Source organism: Plecotus auritus (assembly GCF_963455305.1).
Source record: "Plecotus auritus genome assembly, chromosome: 1".
Lineage (NCBI taxonomy): Eukaryota > Metazoa > Chordata > Mammalia > Chiroptera > Vespertilionidae > Plecotus > Plecotus auritus.
In genome coordinates this window covers 75,074,647-75,093,302 of record NC_137770.1, presented here as the reverse complement: position 1 = coordinate 75,093,302, position 18,656 = coordinate 75,074,647, and the positions used below count along the sequence as shown (strand labels likewise).

Genomic DNA, 18,656 nt, shown 5'->3' with positions numbered 1-18,656 from the left:
TTTTTTTTCTGCCGGTGGATATTTCAGATGTTTCCATAACTGTGTTGTTATTAGGCATACTGCTAGTACAAACTTTCTTGTCCCCAGCTATTCATGCACAGGAGTTTTGTTGTTGTTGTTGTTGTTGTTTTTTAGGGTATATAGGAGGGCTTTTGAGGTCGATGTGCTACAAAAGATTCTGGGATAAATTAGTCTCTAGGATTCATGTGTTATATGAGTACAAGCCATATATATTGAGCATTTGAAAGATTATGGAAGTAGCCGTGATTGTTCCTTTACAAACTAATTTTAGCTACATGTTCTTATATAATAACCTTGTTACTGAGTAATAAAATTTTCTGTGTCACTTCTCCTTTTTCAGTTTTATTTGTGGCCAGTATCTCCTAGTTTGTAGTTGTTTTTCATTTTCTATATGGGTTTGGTGAACAGCTATTCTAAATTTTGATGCAATTGAAGTTATTCTTTTCCTGGTGGTGTTTATATAAATGCCTCCCTATTCTTGTTTTAAAGATTTTCTCCCTATTTTGTACTAAAAATTTTAGTTTTGTCTATAACCCAGCTTAAACTGATTTCTGTGATAGGAATCCAATTTTATTTTTACCATGTGTATAATTAATTGCTTCAGTACTGTTTATTGGGGTCAGGGAGTGCCGTATCTGTCATATATCAAGTTTTCCATATTTGTTTCTTGGTTTCTCTGATCTGTTGGTCTGTTTTTCCTGACATCAGTGTGACACTGTCTTTTTTACTATAGAATTGCTTTAGCTCTGTGAGAAGTCTTAATATCTGTGTAATTAAAGTACCCCTACCTACATTCTTGTTCCTCTTAAAAAAAAAAAAGTTTTTGCTGTTTACTCTTGCAAAACTTTTAGTCAGCTTATCAAATTTGATGGAAAACCCATTTATAGTTTGTATTTTAATTGCACTGAATCTGTTTTAGGGAAAATTTAACTTATTTATAATTATGATATATCCCTTTGTTTAACTATTCAATATTGCTCATTAAAGCTTTGCATTTTCTTCATGAAAATGTTTTTTTATAAGATTCTTTGCACTGTTTTGTGCCGTTGCCATTGTAAATGTAATCCTTTTAAAATTTCATTTGTGACCAACTTTGAAGAAGCATCTCCCATGGCTTTTTCAGCTAAGAAATTCTTCTGAAAGCCTGTAGCAGTAGCATCACATTAAAAAGCAGGGTTGAGTTGGGGTGTATCTTACAGCATCTGTGCTTAATAAGTGTAAAAAGTCAGCATTGTCCATTTTTGTTTCCATGTAAAGATTTTGTGAGAGGATTAACATTATTAACTACTCTGTTAACTCGGGTAGTTTCAAAGTACATGTGTTTTGGTGCTGTTTGTGACTTCTTTTCTGCAAGTGAAATTGGAGTAATAAGTCAAAAAGTGGATATTTTTACTATAAAAATAAACCTCAAGAATATATATTTAATACATGTCATTGTATTTATTATAAGAAATACATCTATCGGGGGGAAAAATGAAAACATCTCTCTACTTCCTTTTCTGTAATGATCTTCCATCTTTTAAAAAAAATTGAACAAATGCTTACTTTATTTGTTGTTTACTTTCAGTTTCTTTTTCTTCATGAATCTTTTTCAGACCATTTAATCATAGTGATTCCTTCCTCCATTAGTTCCTGAATTCTTACATATTTCACCTTGAGTTGTATTTATATGCTTTATCATCCCACCCATGAGGATAAGAGCCATGTTTCTACTTCATTATGCCTTCCATAGAGACGAATACGATGTATTTATTAGGAAATCAAATTTATAGGTATACACACACTTTGAATTGAGCTTTCAGCTGTTAAAGTGTGTGTACATTTTTGGGGGACATCCTGTATACCTGAATATTGAAACTAAAAGGAAAATGGAGTGGGAAGTGTGAGCTCATAATTTTTCATCCTGGGTAGAGGTAACTGGGCATGGGAGAATGTATAATAAAGACAGGTTAGAAAAAATAAACTCCAGAATCCACTTCATCCCACATCAATTTTTTAGTTCTATAGCACAATTAAAACTGAAATGCTTTTTTTTTCTCTTTATGTTCTATGTGATTAAAGTGCTAATGAAAGTAAAATTTTAAAGCTATAGGAAACAAGGTTGGGAATGAGGTAACCTCTTCAGTCTTTAATTTTATTAAACTTCTCTGTTTAAGACACTACAAAGTAGGTGGTTCGAGTTGGATATATCCATTTAAATTCCTTTTTCAATTGAAGTATACAAACTTTTAAATTCAGCAATTCTATTTTAGGAATTTGTGATACATATGTACTTGGACATGTGTATTAAAAGTAAATGTGCAAGAACATTTATTGCAATACTGTTTATAACATCTGAAGACTGGAAAAAACCTATGTGTATATTTATTAGACTAGTTAAATAAATTAAAAGTTATTCATTCAGTGAAACACTAAAAGAATAAGGTTAGAAAAAAGACAAAACAAAAAAATAAAATTTTAAAAAAGAATAAGATTAGAGGTATATGTATAAATAGAGAAAAGTTGACCTGGCTGCTGTGGCTCAATTGGTTGAGTGTCTTCCCATGCACAGAAAGGTTGCACGTTTGATTCCCCAGTAGGGGGCATGCAGGAGGTAGCAGATTGATGTTTTGCTCTCACATAAATGTCTCTCACCTTTTCTCCCTCCTCCCTCTCTCACTAAAATTCAATAAAAATATTTTTTAGAAAATGTAGAAAAGTGTCCATGGTGTATCATTAAGTACAGAAAAGCAAGGCACAGTGCAAAAGGTCCTATTAAAAAATTTAAAGATCCACATATATGCATTCATGCATTTGTGTGTGTAAATTAATACATAGCCAAAAAAAAGTGGAAGTTACCACCATTACATGAACATGGGAATACCTCGCATCTACTTTTTTAAGTTTGTTCATCAGAATTTTGTGGCTTTTCTCATATAGATCTTGTACATGTTTTGTTAAATATCAAATTCTTCTTGTTCATTGTTGGTATATAAGAAAGTGGTTGGCTGTTGTGTATTAACCTTGTATCCTGCAGCTTTGCTATAGTTCGCTTAGTGGTTGCAGGAGTTATTTTTTTTCTTGTAATGTTTTTGTCTGGTTTTAGTATTAGGGCTGTGGTCGGCAAACTGCGGCTTGCGAGCCACATGCGGCTCTTTGGCCCCTTGAGTGTGGCTCTTCCACAAAATACCACGGCCTGGGTGAGTCTATTTTGAAGAAGTGGCGTTAGAAGAAGTTTAAGTTTAAAAAATTTGGCTCTCAAAAGAAATTTCAATCATTGTACTGTTGATATTTGGCTCTGTTGACTAATGAGTTTGCCGACCACTGTTAATTAGGGTAATGTTGACCTTTATAGAACGAGGTAGGAAGTATTTCTTGTTTGGATCTTCTGTAGAAGATAGTAGAAATTTGGTATAATTTATTCCTTAAATGTTTGATAGATCTCTACAGTAAATCCTTCTGGATCTGATGCTTTTTTTTCTCTCTCATTAAATTGATTGGGGTGACATTGGTCAACATGAACATGTAGGTTTCTATGTTACAATATATTGTACCGTATGCCCACCACCCATAGTCAAATCTTCTCCTGTCACCTTATATTACGACCTGCTTCTCCTCATACTCCCCCACCCCCCGCTTACCTCTGGCAACCACCACACTGCTGTTTGTGTTCATGAGTTTCAGTTTTGTATCTCCCATGAGTGAAATCATTTTTAGCTTTTTCTGACTGGCTTATTTCACTTAGCATAAGATCCATCCATCCATGTTGTTGTAAATGGCACTATTTCATCCTTTCTTATGGCTGAGGAGTATTCTTTTGTGTATATGTACCACATCTTCTTTATCCAGTCCACTATTGCAGGACACTTTGGTTGTTTCCATGTCTTGGCCACCGTGAATAATGCTGCAATGAACATAGGGGTGCATATATCTTTGTGAATACATGATTTCGAGTTTTTTTATGTACTCAGGAGTGGGATTGCTGGGTCATATGGTAGTTTTATTCTTAATATTTTGAGGAATCGCCAGACTGCTTTCCATAGTGGTTGTACCAGTTTACATTCCACCATCAATGAGTGAGGGTTCCCTTTTTTCCACAACCTCTTCAACACTTATGGCTTGTCTTATGGATAATGGCCACTCTAACAAGTATAAGGTGGTAGGTATCTCGTTGTAGTTTTCATTTGCATTTCCCTAATTGCCAGTGAGGTTAAACATCTTTTCATATATCTATTGGCTGTTCGTATGTCTTGGGAGAGGTGTATTTTCATTGGTGCTTTCTATTTTGAAAAATTATTGATTCAGCTTCTTAACACGTTAAGCGCCCAGTCAGTCACCGGTGACTGACACTATACTTTTCCATCCGGAAGACAAAACAGGCTGGGCGCTTAACGTGTTAAATAGATCTAGTCCTGTTCAGATTGTCTATTGAGTTTTGGCATATATTGCCTTTCAAGGAATCAATCCATTTCACCTTGGCTAGCAAGTTTGTGGGCATAGAGTTGTTCATAATGTTCTTTTATTAACCTTGTAATTTCCATGGGATCTGTAGTGATATTCCCTCTTTTATTGCCGATATTAGTAATTTGTGACCTCTCTTTCTTACCTAGCCTGACTAGAGGCTTGTCAATTTTGTTCATCTTTTCAAAGAATTAGTTTTTTATTTCATTAATACTCTGTATTGATTTCTATTCTAATTCTTATTCTTTTCTTGTTTTGGACTTAATTTTTTTCTGCTTTGCTAAGGTGAGAACTTAACATTATTGATTTTAGATGTTTCTTTTTTTCTAATTACATGCATTCAATGCTATCAGTTTCTCTCTAAGCACATGTTTTACTGCATTCCATAAACTTTGATCATTTGTTTTTATTTCCATTTAGTTCAAAATACCTTTTAAGTTTCCCCAGATTTTTTTTGATCCATTATGTGTTACTCTGAAGTATGTTATTTAAGCTACACATATATTGGGATTTTTAAATTACCTTTCTCTTATTCATTTCCAGTTTAATTCCTTTGTAGTCTGAGAGCAGACATTGTATAAATCCTTTTTTTTTTTTTTTTTTTTTTTTTTTTTTTTTGCTAAGATCTGTTTTTTTTACCCAGAATGTGGTCTGTCTCGGTTAATGCTCCATGAGAGATTGAGAAGAATGGGTATACTGCTGCTGGATGAGTAGTCTGCAGATGTCAATTATATCCATTTGATTGACTGAGTTAATGTGTTCAATTTGTCCTTAGCGATTTTCTGCCTGTTGGATCTGTCCATGTGTCTTCATCTACAACAATGGGTACATCTATTTCTCCTTGCAGTTCCAACAGTTTTTGCCTCGTGTAATTTGACACACTTTTGTTAAATACATACTTGCTAAGGATTGTTATGTCTTCTTAGAGAATTGACCCTTTTATCATTATATCATTGCTCATATGTTGTTCTTATAGACAACATATAGTTGGGTCTTATTTTTTTATTCACTCTGCAATCTCTATCTTTTAATTAGAATATTTAGGTCATTAATGTTCAAAGTGATTACTGATACAGTTGAATTAATCTCTATCATATATGTTACAGTTTTCTGTTTGTTACCCTTGTTCTTCATTTCTATTGTTGTATTTCAATTTTCCCAAAGTGTTTAGTGGATTTATTGAACACTAGAGGCCCGGTGCATGAAATTTGTGCATGGGGTCTGGTCCGTAGGCCTGGCCAGCTATCGAAGCTCAAGCGACTGGTGTGGAAGGGCAGGTCCCAGCTGACCTCTGGACCCTGGGCAGCACCTGGGACCCCAGGCCCCCGTGCACCCCCCTCCGCTTGAGTCACGGTGCCTGAGTCCCCACACGGAGATGTGGTGAGTGCGGCCGGATGCCAAGGGCTGGGACGCAGCATGTGCCTCTGGGCCACCCAGCGGTGCCACACAGAAGTCGGGCAATCAGCATGCTCTCTCCTGGCCAGCCTCGCAGACCAGCTCCTGCACAAACCCACAGGGAGGCTGACTGGCCCCTGTGGTCCCGGCTCACCCTGAAGAACCCATGCGGGTGTGGGTCCGGCTCCTCACAGGCACCGGGCACCTGAGCGTGGGGGCTTCCCTGGCACACGAGCCCTGGCTTCCCAGGGGCGGGTAGCGGGGGGAGTGAGAGCAAGCTCAGCGGACACCCTGCATTCTCACCACACCTCTGTCCCTGTCACTCCTGCCCCCAGGTAGCCAGCGGGAGGTCACAGTGCATCGCAGATGCCCGCCATGTTCCGAACTGCCCCCTGGTGGTCAGCACACATCGTAGCAAGCGGTCAAACTCCCGGTCTCTCGGTCGAACTACTGCCCAAGGGGCAATTTGTATATTAGGCTTTTATTATATAGGATTTTATATGATTTCATTCTCTCCTTTTTCGCATATCAGTTATTCTTTTTTTAAAAACTTTTTTTAGTGGTTGCTTGACAGTTTACAATATACATTTACAATTAATTCATGTCTGTTTTCAATAATACTAAACCATTTTAACAGGTAGTGTAGTAAAATAATCCCAATTCCTCCCTCCCATCCCTTGTATCATTGCTGTCATTCATTTTAATATATATAAGCATACAAGTATATTCATACTAGAGGCCTGGTGCACGAAATTTGTGCACAGTGGGGTCCTTAGGCCTGACCAGCGATCAGGTTCCCTGCCTCCTTCCCTCACCACCACCGTGCGGTTCTCTGCCTCCCCCGTTTGCTGCCTGCACGCCGCCACCACGTGGTTCCCCACCTCCCCAACTGCCCCCTCCTTCCCTCACCGACCATGCGCTGCCACTGTGCAATTCCCCACCTGCCCCCGTCGCCGCCCACGTCTGCTGCTACCCACCCCCAGTTCCCCATTCAAGCCTGGGGGCTGGCCCCAATCGGGGCCTGCCGGCCAGGGGGAGGGACACAGAGAGTGACTCAGGAGGTTGGCCGCCAGCCCTCGGCCCCCTTGGGAAAGGGGCTGCATCTGCCGCCACCCACCCCCAGTTCCCCGCCCCAGCTGGGGTGAGGGCCTGGGAGTTTGGCCGGCAGGCCCCATCGGCTATTGAGGCCTGCGGGCTTGGGTTGGCTTCTGCGTTGAGCATCTGCCCCCTGGTGGGCAGTACATGTCATAGTGACCAGTCGTTCCATCGTAACGGCCACTTAGGCTTTTATATACCAGCATATAGATATATATAGATGTATATATAACTATACATTATCAAGTACATTGTTGCTGGGTTTTTGAACAAACCTTTGTTAGATCAATTAAAATAAGAAAAATAAAAGGTTTTATTTTATTTTTACTTATTTTTTTCCTTTGATACTCTTTCATTCTTATGTAGATTCAAGTTTCTGATCTACATTATTTTTCTTCTTTTTAAATTTAGAACTTCTGTTAACATTTCTTGTATTGCAGGTCTACTGGCAACAAATTTCCTCGATTTTTATTTGCCTGGGAAAATCTTTATATCTATCTATTTTACTTTTGAAAGATAATTTCACAACATACAGAATTGTAGGTTGGTGGGCTTTTTCTCTTGATACTTTATAAATGTTTCACTCCACTCTCTTTGTCCTTGCATAGTTTCTGAGTCAGATGTAATTCTCATCTTTGCTCCTTTATTTAAAAAAAAGAAAAGTGCTTTTTCCTTTGTTTTGTGTGTGTGTGTGTGTGTGTGTGTGTGTGTGTGTGTTTTGTTTTTGTTTGTGTTTTTGTTTTATTTTTTCAGGATTTTCCCTTTATCTTTGATTTTCTTTTTCTTTTTTACAGTTTTAAAATATTATGCTTACGTTTACTTTTTTGGGCATTTATCCTCCTTGGTCTTCTCTGAGCTTCCTAGATCTGTGGTTGACATTAAATTGGGTAAATTCTCAGACATTATTTCAAATATTTTTTCTGTTCCTTTCTTCTCCTGATATTCCTATTTCATGTATGTTATACCTCTTGCAGTTGTCCCACAGTTCTCCAGTATTCTGTTCATTTCTTTCTATCTTAGTTCTCTGCTTTCGTTTTGGAGGTATGTATTGATATATTCTTAAGCTCAGAGATTCTTTCCTCTTTACTAAGCTCATCAAAGCCATTCATCATTTCTGTTAGTGTTTTTTTATCTCTAGCTTTTTGTTGTGCTTTCTTAGGATTTCCATCTCTGCTTTCATTACTCATTTGTTCTTGCATGCTATTTATGTTATCCATTAGATGGTTTAGCGCAGGGGTGGGCAAACTTTTTGACTCGAGGGCCACAATGGGTTCTTAAACTGGACCGGAGGGCCGGAACAAAAGCATGGATGGAGTGTTTGTGTGAACTAATATAAATTCAAAGTAAAGGAGTGGAGGGGAGAGCAAGAGAACCCTCCGCTCTTTCGGCTCCGCGGGCCAGATAGAACAGCCGAACGGGCCGGATCCGGCCTGCGGGCCGTAGTTTGCCCACGGCTGGTTTAGCGTATTAATGATAGTTGTTTTAAATTCCTGGTCTGACAGTTCCAACATCCCTGTCATGTCTGGTTCTGATGGCTGTTCTTTCTCTTCAAATTATGGGTTGTTATTCTTTTGTTTTTGTTGCCTTTTCATATGTTTTGTTGTTGTTGTTTTTGTTTTTTTGGGGGGTTTGTTTTTTTTTATAGCTGCACATAATGTACTGGGTAAAAGGAATGCTAGTAAATAGGCCTTTAGTAATATAATGGTAAAGTGTGTAGGGACAGGTAGCATTCTTATAGCCCTATGATTGGTCTGTCTTTTAGTCTGAGCCATGCCTCTGGACTGTGAACTTCACTAGTATTTCTCAGGTTTTTCCTTCTCTGCTTAGGGTGGATGGTGTGGTCAGATAGGTTCTGATGACACCTGGCAGGTCAGGCTCTGGTTAACTAGTTTCTCCTGGGGCAGACTCTGTTAAAAACAGAGTGCGCCCTAATTTCAAAATGGTTCTTTTTCCCCTCTTCCTGCTGAAAGCGTTTGGGACTTTTCTGATATTTACTGTGGGGACTGGTGGAGCTCCTGCAGGTGAATCTCAACGTTATCTACAGTGAGCTTCCAGCAATTCATCAATTACAGTTCAGCTTTTCCTACCCCAGCACTGGTTTCCATGGCATTGATCACTCATGAGTCTGCTCTGTTATTCTGTCTCTCCAGTCTTGGAAGCAGTGGTTTGCCTTGTGTCCTTCTCTGTCTTACACACCCAAGAAGTGTTGATTTTTTTTTTTTTTTCTGTTCAGATTTTCCTTCTTAGGACAGAGTGGCAACTTTAAAGTGCTTACATGTAGAACCAGAGATCAGAATTCTGTATTAATTTTTAATTTAAATTTTAAATGCATAAGGAAAGACCTAATTTTATATAATAAATAGGATGATTCAACATTTTGAAAAGCTTAACTACTAATAAGTTATGAAATTCTGGAATTGTCATTTAAGTAGAAATTGTTTGTATTTTAGATAACGTTCACTCATCCAAGCCTAGACATTCAGGTCAGAAGCATAGAATATGCACAGCGACAAATATCCAAGGAATGTGGAGGCCTAAAGTCCCAAAATAAGGTAAGTTACCTTAGTTTATCTTCTGATATGGACTTTAACTAACAAAAATATAAGTGAAGTTTTCTAGTCCTTCTAATTCTCTATATAGTTGAATTGTACTAGGAAAAAATATTTAGTGTATAAGTTTGCTACATAAGTGCTTGTAAACCCTAATACATAAATTCTATCCAAATTTCTAATGTGAGTCTGAGGGATATCAACAGTGTATTTATCACCAGATAGAACCAGTAAGAATTATACATAGTTAATTTAATGGACTTCACCTTTAGCCCTGACCTGGAATTTTTTTAGTCCCAGTACCAAATATCTAGGGAATAGAAGTTTGCCCCAACCTGGGTCAGGTGCTTACTTGTAGACTAGTCGCTGGGGCCAGGAGATACAAATTTGACTTCTAGAAGCCCATCTGAATGGGTAAATAAAAGGATCGTTTTGATTTAGACCTTGTATGATTTATCTCCAGAAGATTTACTTTGCTCCTTGGCCTCAAGGAGACAGTCTACCCAGAAGGAGGGGTTAGGGAGGTTGTGTGTATGTATATATGTATATGTATGTGTATGTGTATATGTATATGTATATGTATGTGGTGTGGTGCATTTTAAGTTCTTTTCAGAGACCTACATAGCCAGGCTTTAAAAAGTATATGTCTTTGTATTAGTTTACTAGGGCTATCATAACAAAGTACAACAGACTAGTCAGGGGTCCTCAACTTTTTAAACAGGGGGCCAGTTCACTGTCCCTCAGACCGTTGGAGGGCTGGACTATAGTTTAAAAAAAAAACTATGAACAAATTCCTATGCACACCGCGGGCCCGGGACGAGTCAGCTGCTAAGCAGGACAGGCAACAGCACCCGGTGGGCCGGATAAATGTCCTCGGCGGGCCACATGTGGCCCGTGGGCTGTAGTTTGAGGACCCCTGGACTAGATGGCTGGAACAACAAGAATTTATTTTCTTGTAAGTCTGGAAACTGAAGTCCAAGGTCAAAGTGTTAGCAATTTGTTTCTTCAGGGATCTCTCTCCTTGGCTTGCAAGTGGCCACCTTGGTGTGTCTTCACTGGTCTTTGCTCTTTCATGCATATCCCAGTGTCTCTCTTTGTGTCCAATTTCCTATTAAAAGTACACCAGTCAAATTGGATGGATTAAGGTTCACTCTAAGGGCCTTATTTGAACTTAATGACCTCTTTATAGTCCCTGTGTCTAAATATAGTGACTTTTTGAGATAGTGGAAGTTGGTGCCTCTCAACTCGTAAATTTGGAGAGGACATGGTTCAGCCCATAACATTCTACCCCTCCGGCATCGGGTTCCCTAAATTCATGCCTTTCTCACATGCAAAAATTCACTCCATCACAGCAGCCCCCAAATTTAACCCATTCCAGCATCAACACTCAGTCCCAAGTCTCATTTAAATTTCATCTAAATCAAGAGTGGGCTGAGACAAAATATGATTCATCCTGAGACAAAATACCTTTCTTTCTGGGGATTTGAGAAGCCTGAGAAGTTACCTGCTTCAAACTCGAATGGTGGGAAAGGCACAGAACCGATATTTCCATTCCAAAAGGGAGAAACTGGAAAGAAGAAAGGAGTCATGGGTTTCTTAAACAAGTCCAAAACTTAGCAGAGCAAATGTCATTAGATTTTTAAGGCTCAGAAACAATCCTCTTTGGCTTGATTTTTTTTTTTTTTTCCCTTCAGGGGGGTGGCCCCACAACCTTGACCCTTGGGCTTCCTGGCCCACTGAAACTGAGGAAGTGGCCCCATCCTATTGAACTGAGGAGACAGCCCCAACATTTCCAGTTCTTCCCTTAAAAGATAATGCATGTTCCCAGCCAGATAGCTCTGTTTGCCAGTCCTGTAAATGCTATTACTTTGACAACCTTGATTCATTTCCTCTCAACTCTGTCCCCTTCGATCCAACCTGGCAGCATTTCAGCTGAGATGGTTGATAGGATCTATGAGTCACACCATAGCCTATTTATCCTATAATTGTCTAGCCACACCTTTGGTATTTCTTCTTTTTTTTTTAATCCACATCGGAGGATATGTTTATTGATTTTGAAAGAGAGAGAGACAGATCCATTGCGCCCTGATGGAGTCAAACCCACAGCCTTTTGGTGTATGGGACAATGCTCCAACCAACCTAGCCAGCCCGGCCAGGGCCACACTTTTGGTGCTTTCTTCAGAGCATGCTTACAAGTTCTGCCTTCCACAAAACACTAGAATACAATTCTTTCCCATTTTTTTTTTTACCACTTCCTTCCACTATCCAGTATTATGTTTAAAGTTCAAGGCTATCTAGGCTTTTTATAACGTGCACCTCAAAACTTTTTGAGCCTCTATCTATTACCCAGTTTCAAAGCCATTGCCACACTTTTAGGTATTTGTTACAGCAACCCACTTCTCAGTACCAGTAGATGAGTCAGGATTCTCCAGAGAAACAGAACCAATAAGACGTGTATAGAGGTTTCTTTTAAGGAATTGGCACATTCCTTAGTGGAGGTACATCTCCAAAACCTGCAGGGTAAGCTGTAGGGCTTGAGAAGCAGGGGAGAGTTGCAGTCAGTCTGTTCCATTAAGGCCTTCAGCTGATTGGATGAGGTTCACCTATATCATGGAGGCTGATCTTCACTGGTCATAGTCCACCAATGTAAATATGAATCTCACCTAAGAAACATCTGTACTTAAACATTCAGAGTAATGTTTGACCAAATATCTGGGCACCATGGCCGAGCAAAATTGACACATAAAATTCACGTTTACAGTCCTTATTGCAGTTTTCATCTCTTCCTTTTTTAGGTCCCTCGACATGTCAGCTTTCAAGATGAGGATGAGATTGTCAGAATAAATCCTCGAGATATCTTAATCCGTCGCTATGCAGACTATAGGCATCCTGACATGTGGAAAAATGACTTGGAGAGAGATGATACTGACTCCAATATTCAGTTTACTAAACCAGACAGTAAAAAATCAGACTATCTGTACTCTTGTGGGGATGAGACTAAGTTAAGTTCATTCAAAGACTCTGTGGTATTTAAGACACAGCCTTCCTCATTAAAATTTAAGAAGTCAAAACGAAGAAAAGAAGATGGTGAGCGTTCTCGCTGCGTATACTGCCAGGAAAGGTTTAATCATGAAGAAAACGGCAGGGGGAAATGTCAGGATGCTCCAGACCCTATTAAAAGATGCATCTATCAAGTTAGCTGCATGCTCTGTGCCGAGAGCATGCTGTATCATTGTATGTCAGACTCAGAGGGAGACTTTTCTGATCCCTGTTCATGTGACACTAGCGATGACAAGTTCTGCCTACGATGGTTAGCCCTGGTAGCTCTTTCTTTCATTGTACCATGTATGTGCTGCTACGTCCCTTTGAGAATGTGCCATCGTTGCGGGGAGGCATGTGGGTGTTGTGGTGGGAAACATAAGGCTGCTGGATGAAAGGATCTAGGGCCAAAAGGAGTTTAAAATCTTTGTTTCCAGGCATTAGCTAACTTGGATTTGCGGAAGCTTTCGGCAAGCAATATGAAATCTTGCCTGGTGTCATAGGGGTCATACATGGAGGAAGCTGCACTCGTCAGTTCTTGGCATTTCACAAATGCCAGCCATGCCTAACTTTTCCCTTGAGCGCATGGCACGTTTTGTTACAGGTTGTAAAGCGTATTTGCGAAAGGAAACCATTTCTGGTTATTGGCTATAAAAAGTGATCATAAAATATGATCCGACTAAAAGGGATTAATTTTTGGCATTTTTGTATATTTATGCATTAGGTGATGGGACTTTTAAAGGTTTGAATTCATTAGGACATGAACTAAAAGTGCACTAGGGAACAGCTGATTTCAATCTAAGAAAAGTTAACACTTGGAAATTATAAGAAGTTAAACAAGTGCACCTAAATCATTTATTGTTTTTTGAAAGCAGTTTTATGTATAAATAACAAATGTTTATATTTAACTAAATATAAGGTACGAATTATGACATTAAACTTTTCTTCCCCTTCCTAGTTCTGAAGTAGATGTACATATATCTACTGTCACATTCCATTATATTTTGCATACTTTACTCATCTAATTAATATAACATTTTTATTCCATGTGAATGATTTGATATTTCCATCTTTGATTCCCTTTGGCTATAGTTTATATTGAGTTCTATCTGTACATTCTGGTAATCTAAAATTCTTTAAAATATTCTAATAGCCTTGAGTGACCAACTTTTTTTAAAGCACAGATGTAATCGTCTAATGTTCTGATGGGAACGTAACACTTATTTTTATATAAAAAGAGATTGTGTAAACATAGAAAAAAAAAGAGGTTTGGGGGTTATTGTTTTGTTTTTTGTGGTATTCAACCAGCAAGTTGTTTTCTTTCAGAGTTTCCTCCTTCAAAAAATTATATTGCATTTACAAATATGTTACAAGGCAAAGAAGTGTAACTGGATGGTTAGTGTAAAAGTTTCCTCCTAAGATCTCGTTTATCATTCTGCTAACCCAGAATTTGTTCAGCTGTGTTACTAATTTTTTTAGCTTAAGCCTCAGTGCTCATTATTCACATAATACCAATAGCTTTTTTCAGTTGCATTTTATTTTATTTAAACCAGCCAAAAGCAAAATTATTTTATGTTAAAGTATGTGCTAAACTATCCCAGGAAAGTATTTAATCCAACATTGTGAATGAAATACCTTGTACATAAAAATTTATTTCTTTTGCAGAGCATTGTATCACTGGATGTTTTATTTACAAAGTAGTTGGATAAGTGTTCCAACAAATTATTTAAAGTACTTTGGGAACAAATTGTCTTTTTTTTTTTTTTTAACTGTTACATTTAAACTCTAATCAAGTAAGGGTTCTCTAAGAACATTCCCTTAGAGGGATCAAGTTGAGAAGCGTGCCTTTCTTTTTAATGGCTTGAATTTTCAGAAGTGATAAACATTAAAATCACACTACCATTTGAAGCTCATTTTCTATGCACGTTTTTAAATGTCATTTATGTATCATTCTTTTTACATTCACACTTAAGCTTGTGTTAGCTGTCTTCTTTTGCCCCATATCAAACTGAACAATGTATATAACACTATCTGTCTGTAAAATACTTTTTTTAAGAAAGCATTTATATTTATATGACAGCTTGAACTGACAACATTGTGTATATAGATCATCTTGAAGTATTATTTCACATTGAAAAGAAGAAAAATATATTGATAACTATAGATGTTATGAAGAAGAGGTTATTTCTAGTTTTGTACTAAAAATCAATTGGATGAACTAAATCCAAACGTGACACTGTAACAGCAGTTTTAAGTCTTATTTTTACTGTTTATATATTTGGACGCTGCTGCACCAGATGATCTTCATCCCTGAAGTTTCCAGCGAAACTCGGTTACCTAGAATAGACTGTTAACTTTCAAAATTACTTCTTATTGGTGGCATGGAAATACTGATTTTCCTTAGGAATAAATTTTCATATTTGTAAGTGTGGAGTTTATAATTCAGGTTTGAGCAAGGTGTGAATAACTGAAGAAAATAACTTGCTGGCTATATAGGAAAATCTGTGGAAATGGACTGTGTATATATTTCTGGGAAGAACAAATATAATCATTTCTTCTGTTAAGCACTAATCAGTATAGTGCAACTCCTGGTTCTGTACTGTATTTTATATGCAACATATATGCTTTAATATTTTAATGTTTGTGCATTAATATTTTCAAATTGTTTTAACCACTTTGCTGCTAAGATTTTGCCATCCCATCCCCATTTTTTTTCCTTTACAATTTTAAACAAGTTTCTTCATTAAAAACGATGGTGATAAAATGGTTTTTATTTCACCTTGGATCTTTATAGTTAACACACCCAGTTTCTAAATTGGTCTAGAAAACTAGTAACATGTTATCTGAATTCCTATGTGGAAAGTTTCTCTTGAGTAAATTAGAATTCTTATGTGAAAAATAAAGGGTGGTTTAAATTTCTTACTCTAAAATGTGTATAGGTGTGTTCAGGGACATTTTCTCGTTCTGCATACAGATTTGGCACTGCACTGCCAGCTGGCTTTTCCTCTAAAACCTTTCTGTTTTTAATCTGGTAGTATAAGCAAATGGCTAAACAAAACTGCTTACATAATAGTAAATATGGAAAATGAAATCATCTAGATAGCATGACAAGAAAGACTTTGGTCAGATGGTGTGTTGTGTTCAGACCTGATAATTCGGAAATGATTTTTCTCCTGCATTGAAGGTGGGGGGCTAGTGAGGAATCTCTTGGTTTCTGAAGAAATATGAGGTGTGGAACTTCAGCACCACCTACTGGATAATTTATAGGCCAGAACCGTGAGGTAGCAATTGGGGTCTGACAGGGTTCGTCACTATTACCTGTACAGGGCTATTTAAGTGGTGGTCACTGCCAAGTGGAGGAAGCAGGAGTAAAATTTATCTCAAACTATAATAGGAATATTTTACCTAATGTGTCTTGTTGGTTGCTGAAAGATTTTAAGCACTTTTTCCTCATATATCCTGAATTAAAATATTTATTGACATTTGGAACTGGCAATCAATCTTAATTAATGGATGTGCCGAAGCATTTATAGAACCAATTCTTTTAACTTTCTAAAGCCATTACCAAATGGTATTCTTATTTTTCCTCCCATTGCTAGTCAGGGAGAATTTTTTTAAAAAAATTAACATCACCTAAACTACATCAAGACAACTTCAGAGGGAGTGTGTGTTTATGTCTCTGGGATGCTGGGGCAGGGGAAAACTTGAAATTACCTATTTTCATTGGTTATTCAGCAGTGCCTAATATGAACTTTTGAAGTAATACAAATGCACTTTTAATTCTTGTTATAGTGCCATCTGATATCTTAGGTAAGTCTTGCTTTTTCTTTTATTTTTCTTCCCCACCCCCAACTCCAATCCCATTTAATTGAACACCACAAAGATGTTTCCTAATGTCCATTCAAGTCTCCCAAATACAGGAAAGTACTTTCCTCTATATTTAAAGAATCTTAAGGATGTTTCTTATATTGAAATTTGTTTTCAGTCTTGTGATTACACTTTAGACTATGTATTTAAGAGTGGATTTTTAATTTTAGCCCAAAGATACATTAAGCAAGTGTAACATTTTTCTGAAAACTTTGAAACTGTGGTTACCTGAAAAACACAGATTCTTCACTAAATATTATCATTCTTAATTTGACCTCCAGAATCACATTTCTAAGTATAAGGGAAAGTACTGGAAACTGGCATTGTTGTGTACGTAAAAATTTTTTGGTCTGTAAACCATCATGAGATATTGTGCAGGAAATCAAAACAAAAAAGAAATCACAACCTGGAGTGATTTATGTAAACCAAAAACAAGGGCTTTAAGGCATTAAGGTACTGTTTGCCTAGCAGCCAGGTGGTTATAAACCTTTCATATGCTTTGATTCACTGATGTTAGCCATTGTTTCTGGAAGCTCCTTAAATTGCATAAGTTGCTAGTTTTGAAAATTTTCAAAAATATCTAGTTGAAAAGCTTATGTATTAAAAATACACATAGATTTTTGTGAACATTACCAGTATGTAGTGTCGTTTGCTTTCTATTCTTGACCTCAGAAGTGCCTCACTTGTATATTACTTCCATTAAAAGCTTGACTGCATTCTTTCTAATAAGCATTGAAGTATTGTTTAACTCATGTCATAATGTATCTCCTTAGATATAGTTGACTAGCTTGATAGTTTTGGGTATATAATGTAAATATGCATATATAAGTTTGTAACTGTTTTTGTTACATCATACCCATGTAATTGGACATATTAGATGATATCAAAGAATTTGTTTTCATTACCTGATTAAACCTATCATGAAATATAAAAAGACTTTTTCTTACTCTTCTAGAGTATAACAAACTATGACGTAAGAGGTAGTAATTACGAGAGGAGAAAGCGATAGAAATGGAAGCTTTTGATCATAATTTTGTAAGGTATATTTTTAACTGAGAGTTCATGTATAGTTCATCTTAATGACTTACATATTCATCCTTGATTGTATCCAGATTTTTTATAGTCTGTTACCTAAAACTGTACATTATATTTATTGGTTGGGGAATACGTTACATCTAAGTCTAGATTAACCACTTTAACTGGTAGGTGAGATGTTTAACCCAAGACTGCTACTAATTTTTTTGTGTGTCTCCTAGTAAGTTGCAGAATTTGTCTTAATTTGTAATAAACAAAGATAGCCAATAACCTAAATGAAAAATTATTGGGATTGTCCTTACTAGTAAAATCATAGTGTATTTCAACCCCAAAATAACCATTGGCTTCTATAATACAGTTGGATTTGTTTGAAATAAAAAATTAACCATTTATACCTTTAACCATGAATTACAAAATGTAATCTCATGTGCTTATTTACAGGTTTTTTAGAAATTTGCTTTATAGTCTTCTTCTCAAGTTAATACCCACAAATAAGTAGGATGGTCTTTACATCAGAGAAATTGAAACTAGGGTTCCTGCTTGGTCATCAGTTTAGTATCATGCACCACAGTGGTCCTTTAAAAAAAGTCATTATTAATAATATGAGATCTGGGGTCAACTCATTTAAAATTAGCTTCTCTAAATTTGCAGTTTCAGACCCTTGAAATGATGCTCAAAAACATAATTCATAATAAAAGTCTAACTGCAAAACGTAGGTGAAATGGTGTTTTGTCTAGCAATCTTTATTTTTGTTAATGTATTTTAAATGATCAATTTCAATCCTCAAATATATTGTATTATCTTCATTTTACTAAAGAAGAAATTTAGGCTTCAAGAGGTTAATAAATATTCCCAAAATCTCTTAGAGGCACCAGGATTTGAAATTTGCTTACTCCAAAGCTCATATTTTAGTCACAGTGCAGTTTTGCCTTTTGTTACAAAGGTTACTTTTATAGAATAAGCATTGTTTTGTTCAAAAGCAATTTTTTTTACATGAATAATTTTTAAGGGAATACTCTCTTAATTTTCACTCAAATTTGTTTCATTTCTGGGCTTGCTTTTTATCTATCTTACTGGGTTATGCACTACCCATCAAAGGGCATGTGGAGATCCTTAAAATTGGGAGAATAAAATTGGGATGATGCTTCAAAATGTATCAATTGTGCGCTGATCCAATAGAAAGCACTAAAGACATATATATAGTCGAATGTGTGG

General features: G+C 36.9%; 1 protein-coding gene across 1 annotated transcript in view; it reads left to right on the top strand.

The window, feature by feature from the left end:
* SPRED1 (sprouty related EVH1 domain containing 1) overlaps positions 1–17,323 on the top strand; it is a 129,812-nt gene extending 112,489 nt beyond the window's left edge. Inside the window, exons 6-7 of the mRNA XM_080683764.1 lie at positions 9,402–9,503; positions 12,296–17,323. Of these exons, the coding sequence (XP_080539890.1) occupies positions 9,402–9,503; positions 12,296–12,934 (741 nt within the window). The 3' untranslated portion in view covers positions 12,935–17,323. The remainder of the gene's footprint in view (positions 1–9,401; positions 9,504–12,295) is intronic.
* The last annotated feature ends 1,333 nt before the right edge of the window (positions 17,324–18,656 follow it).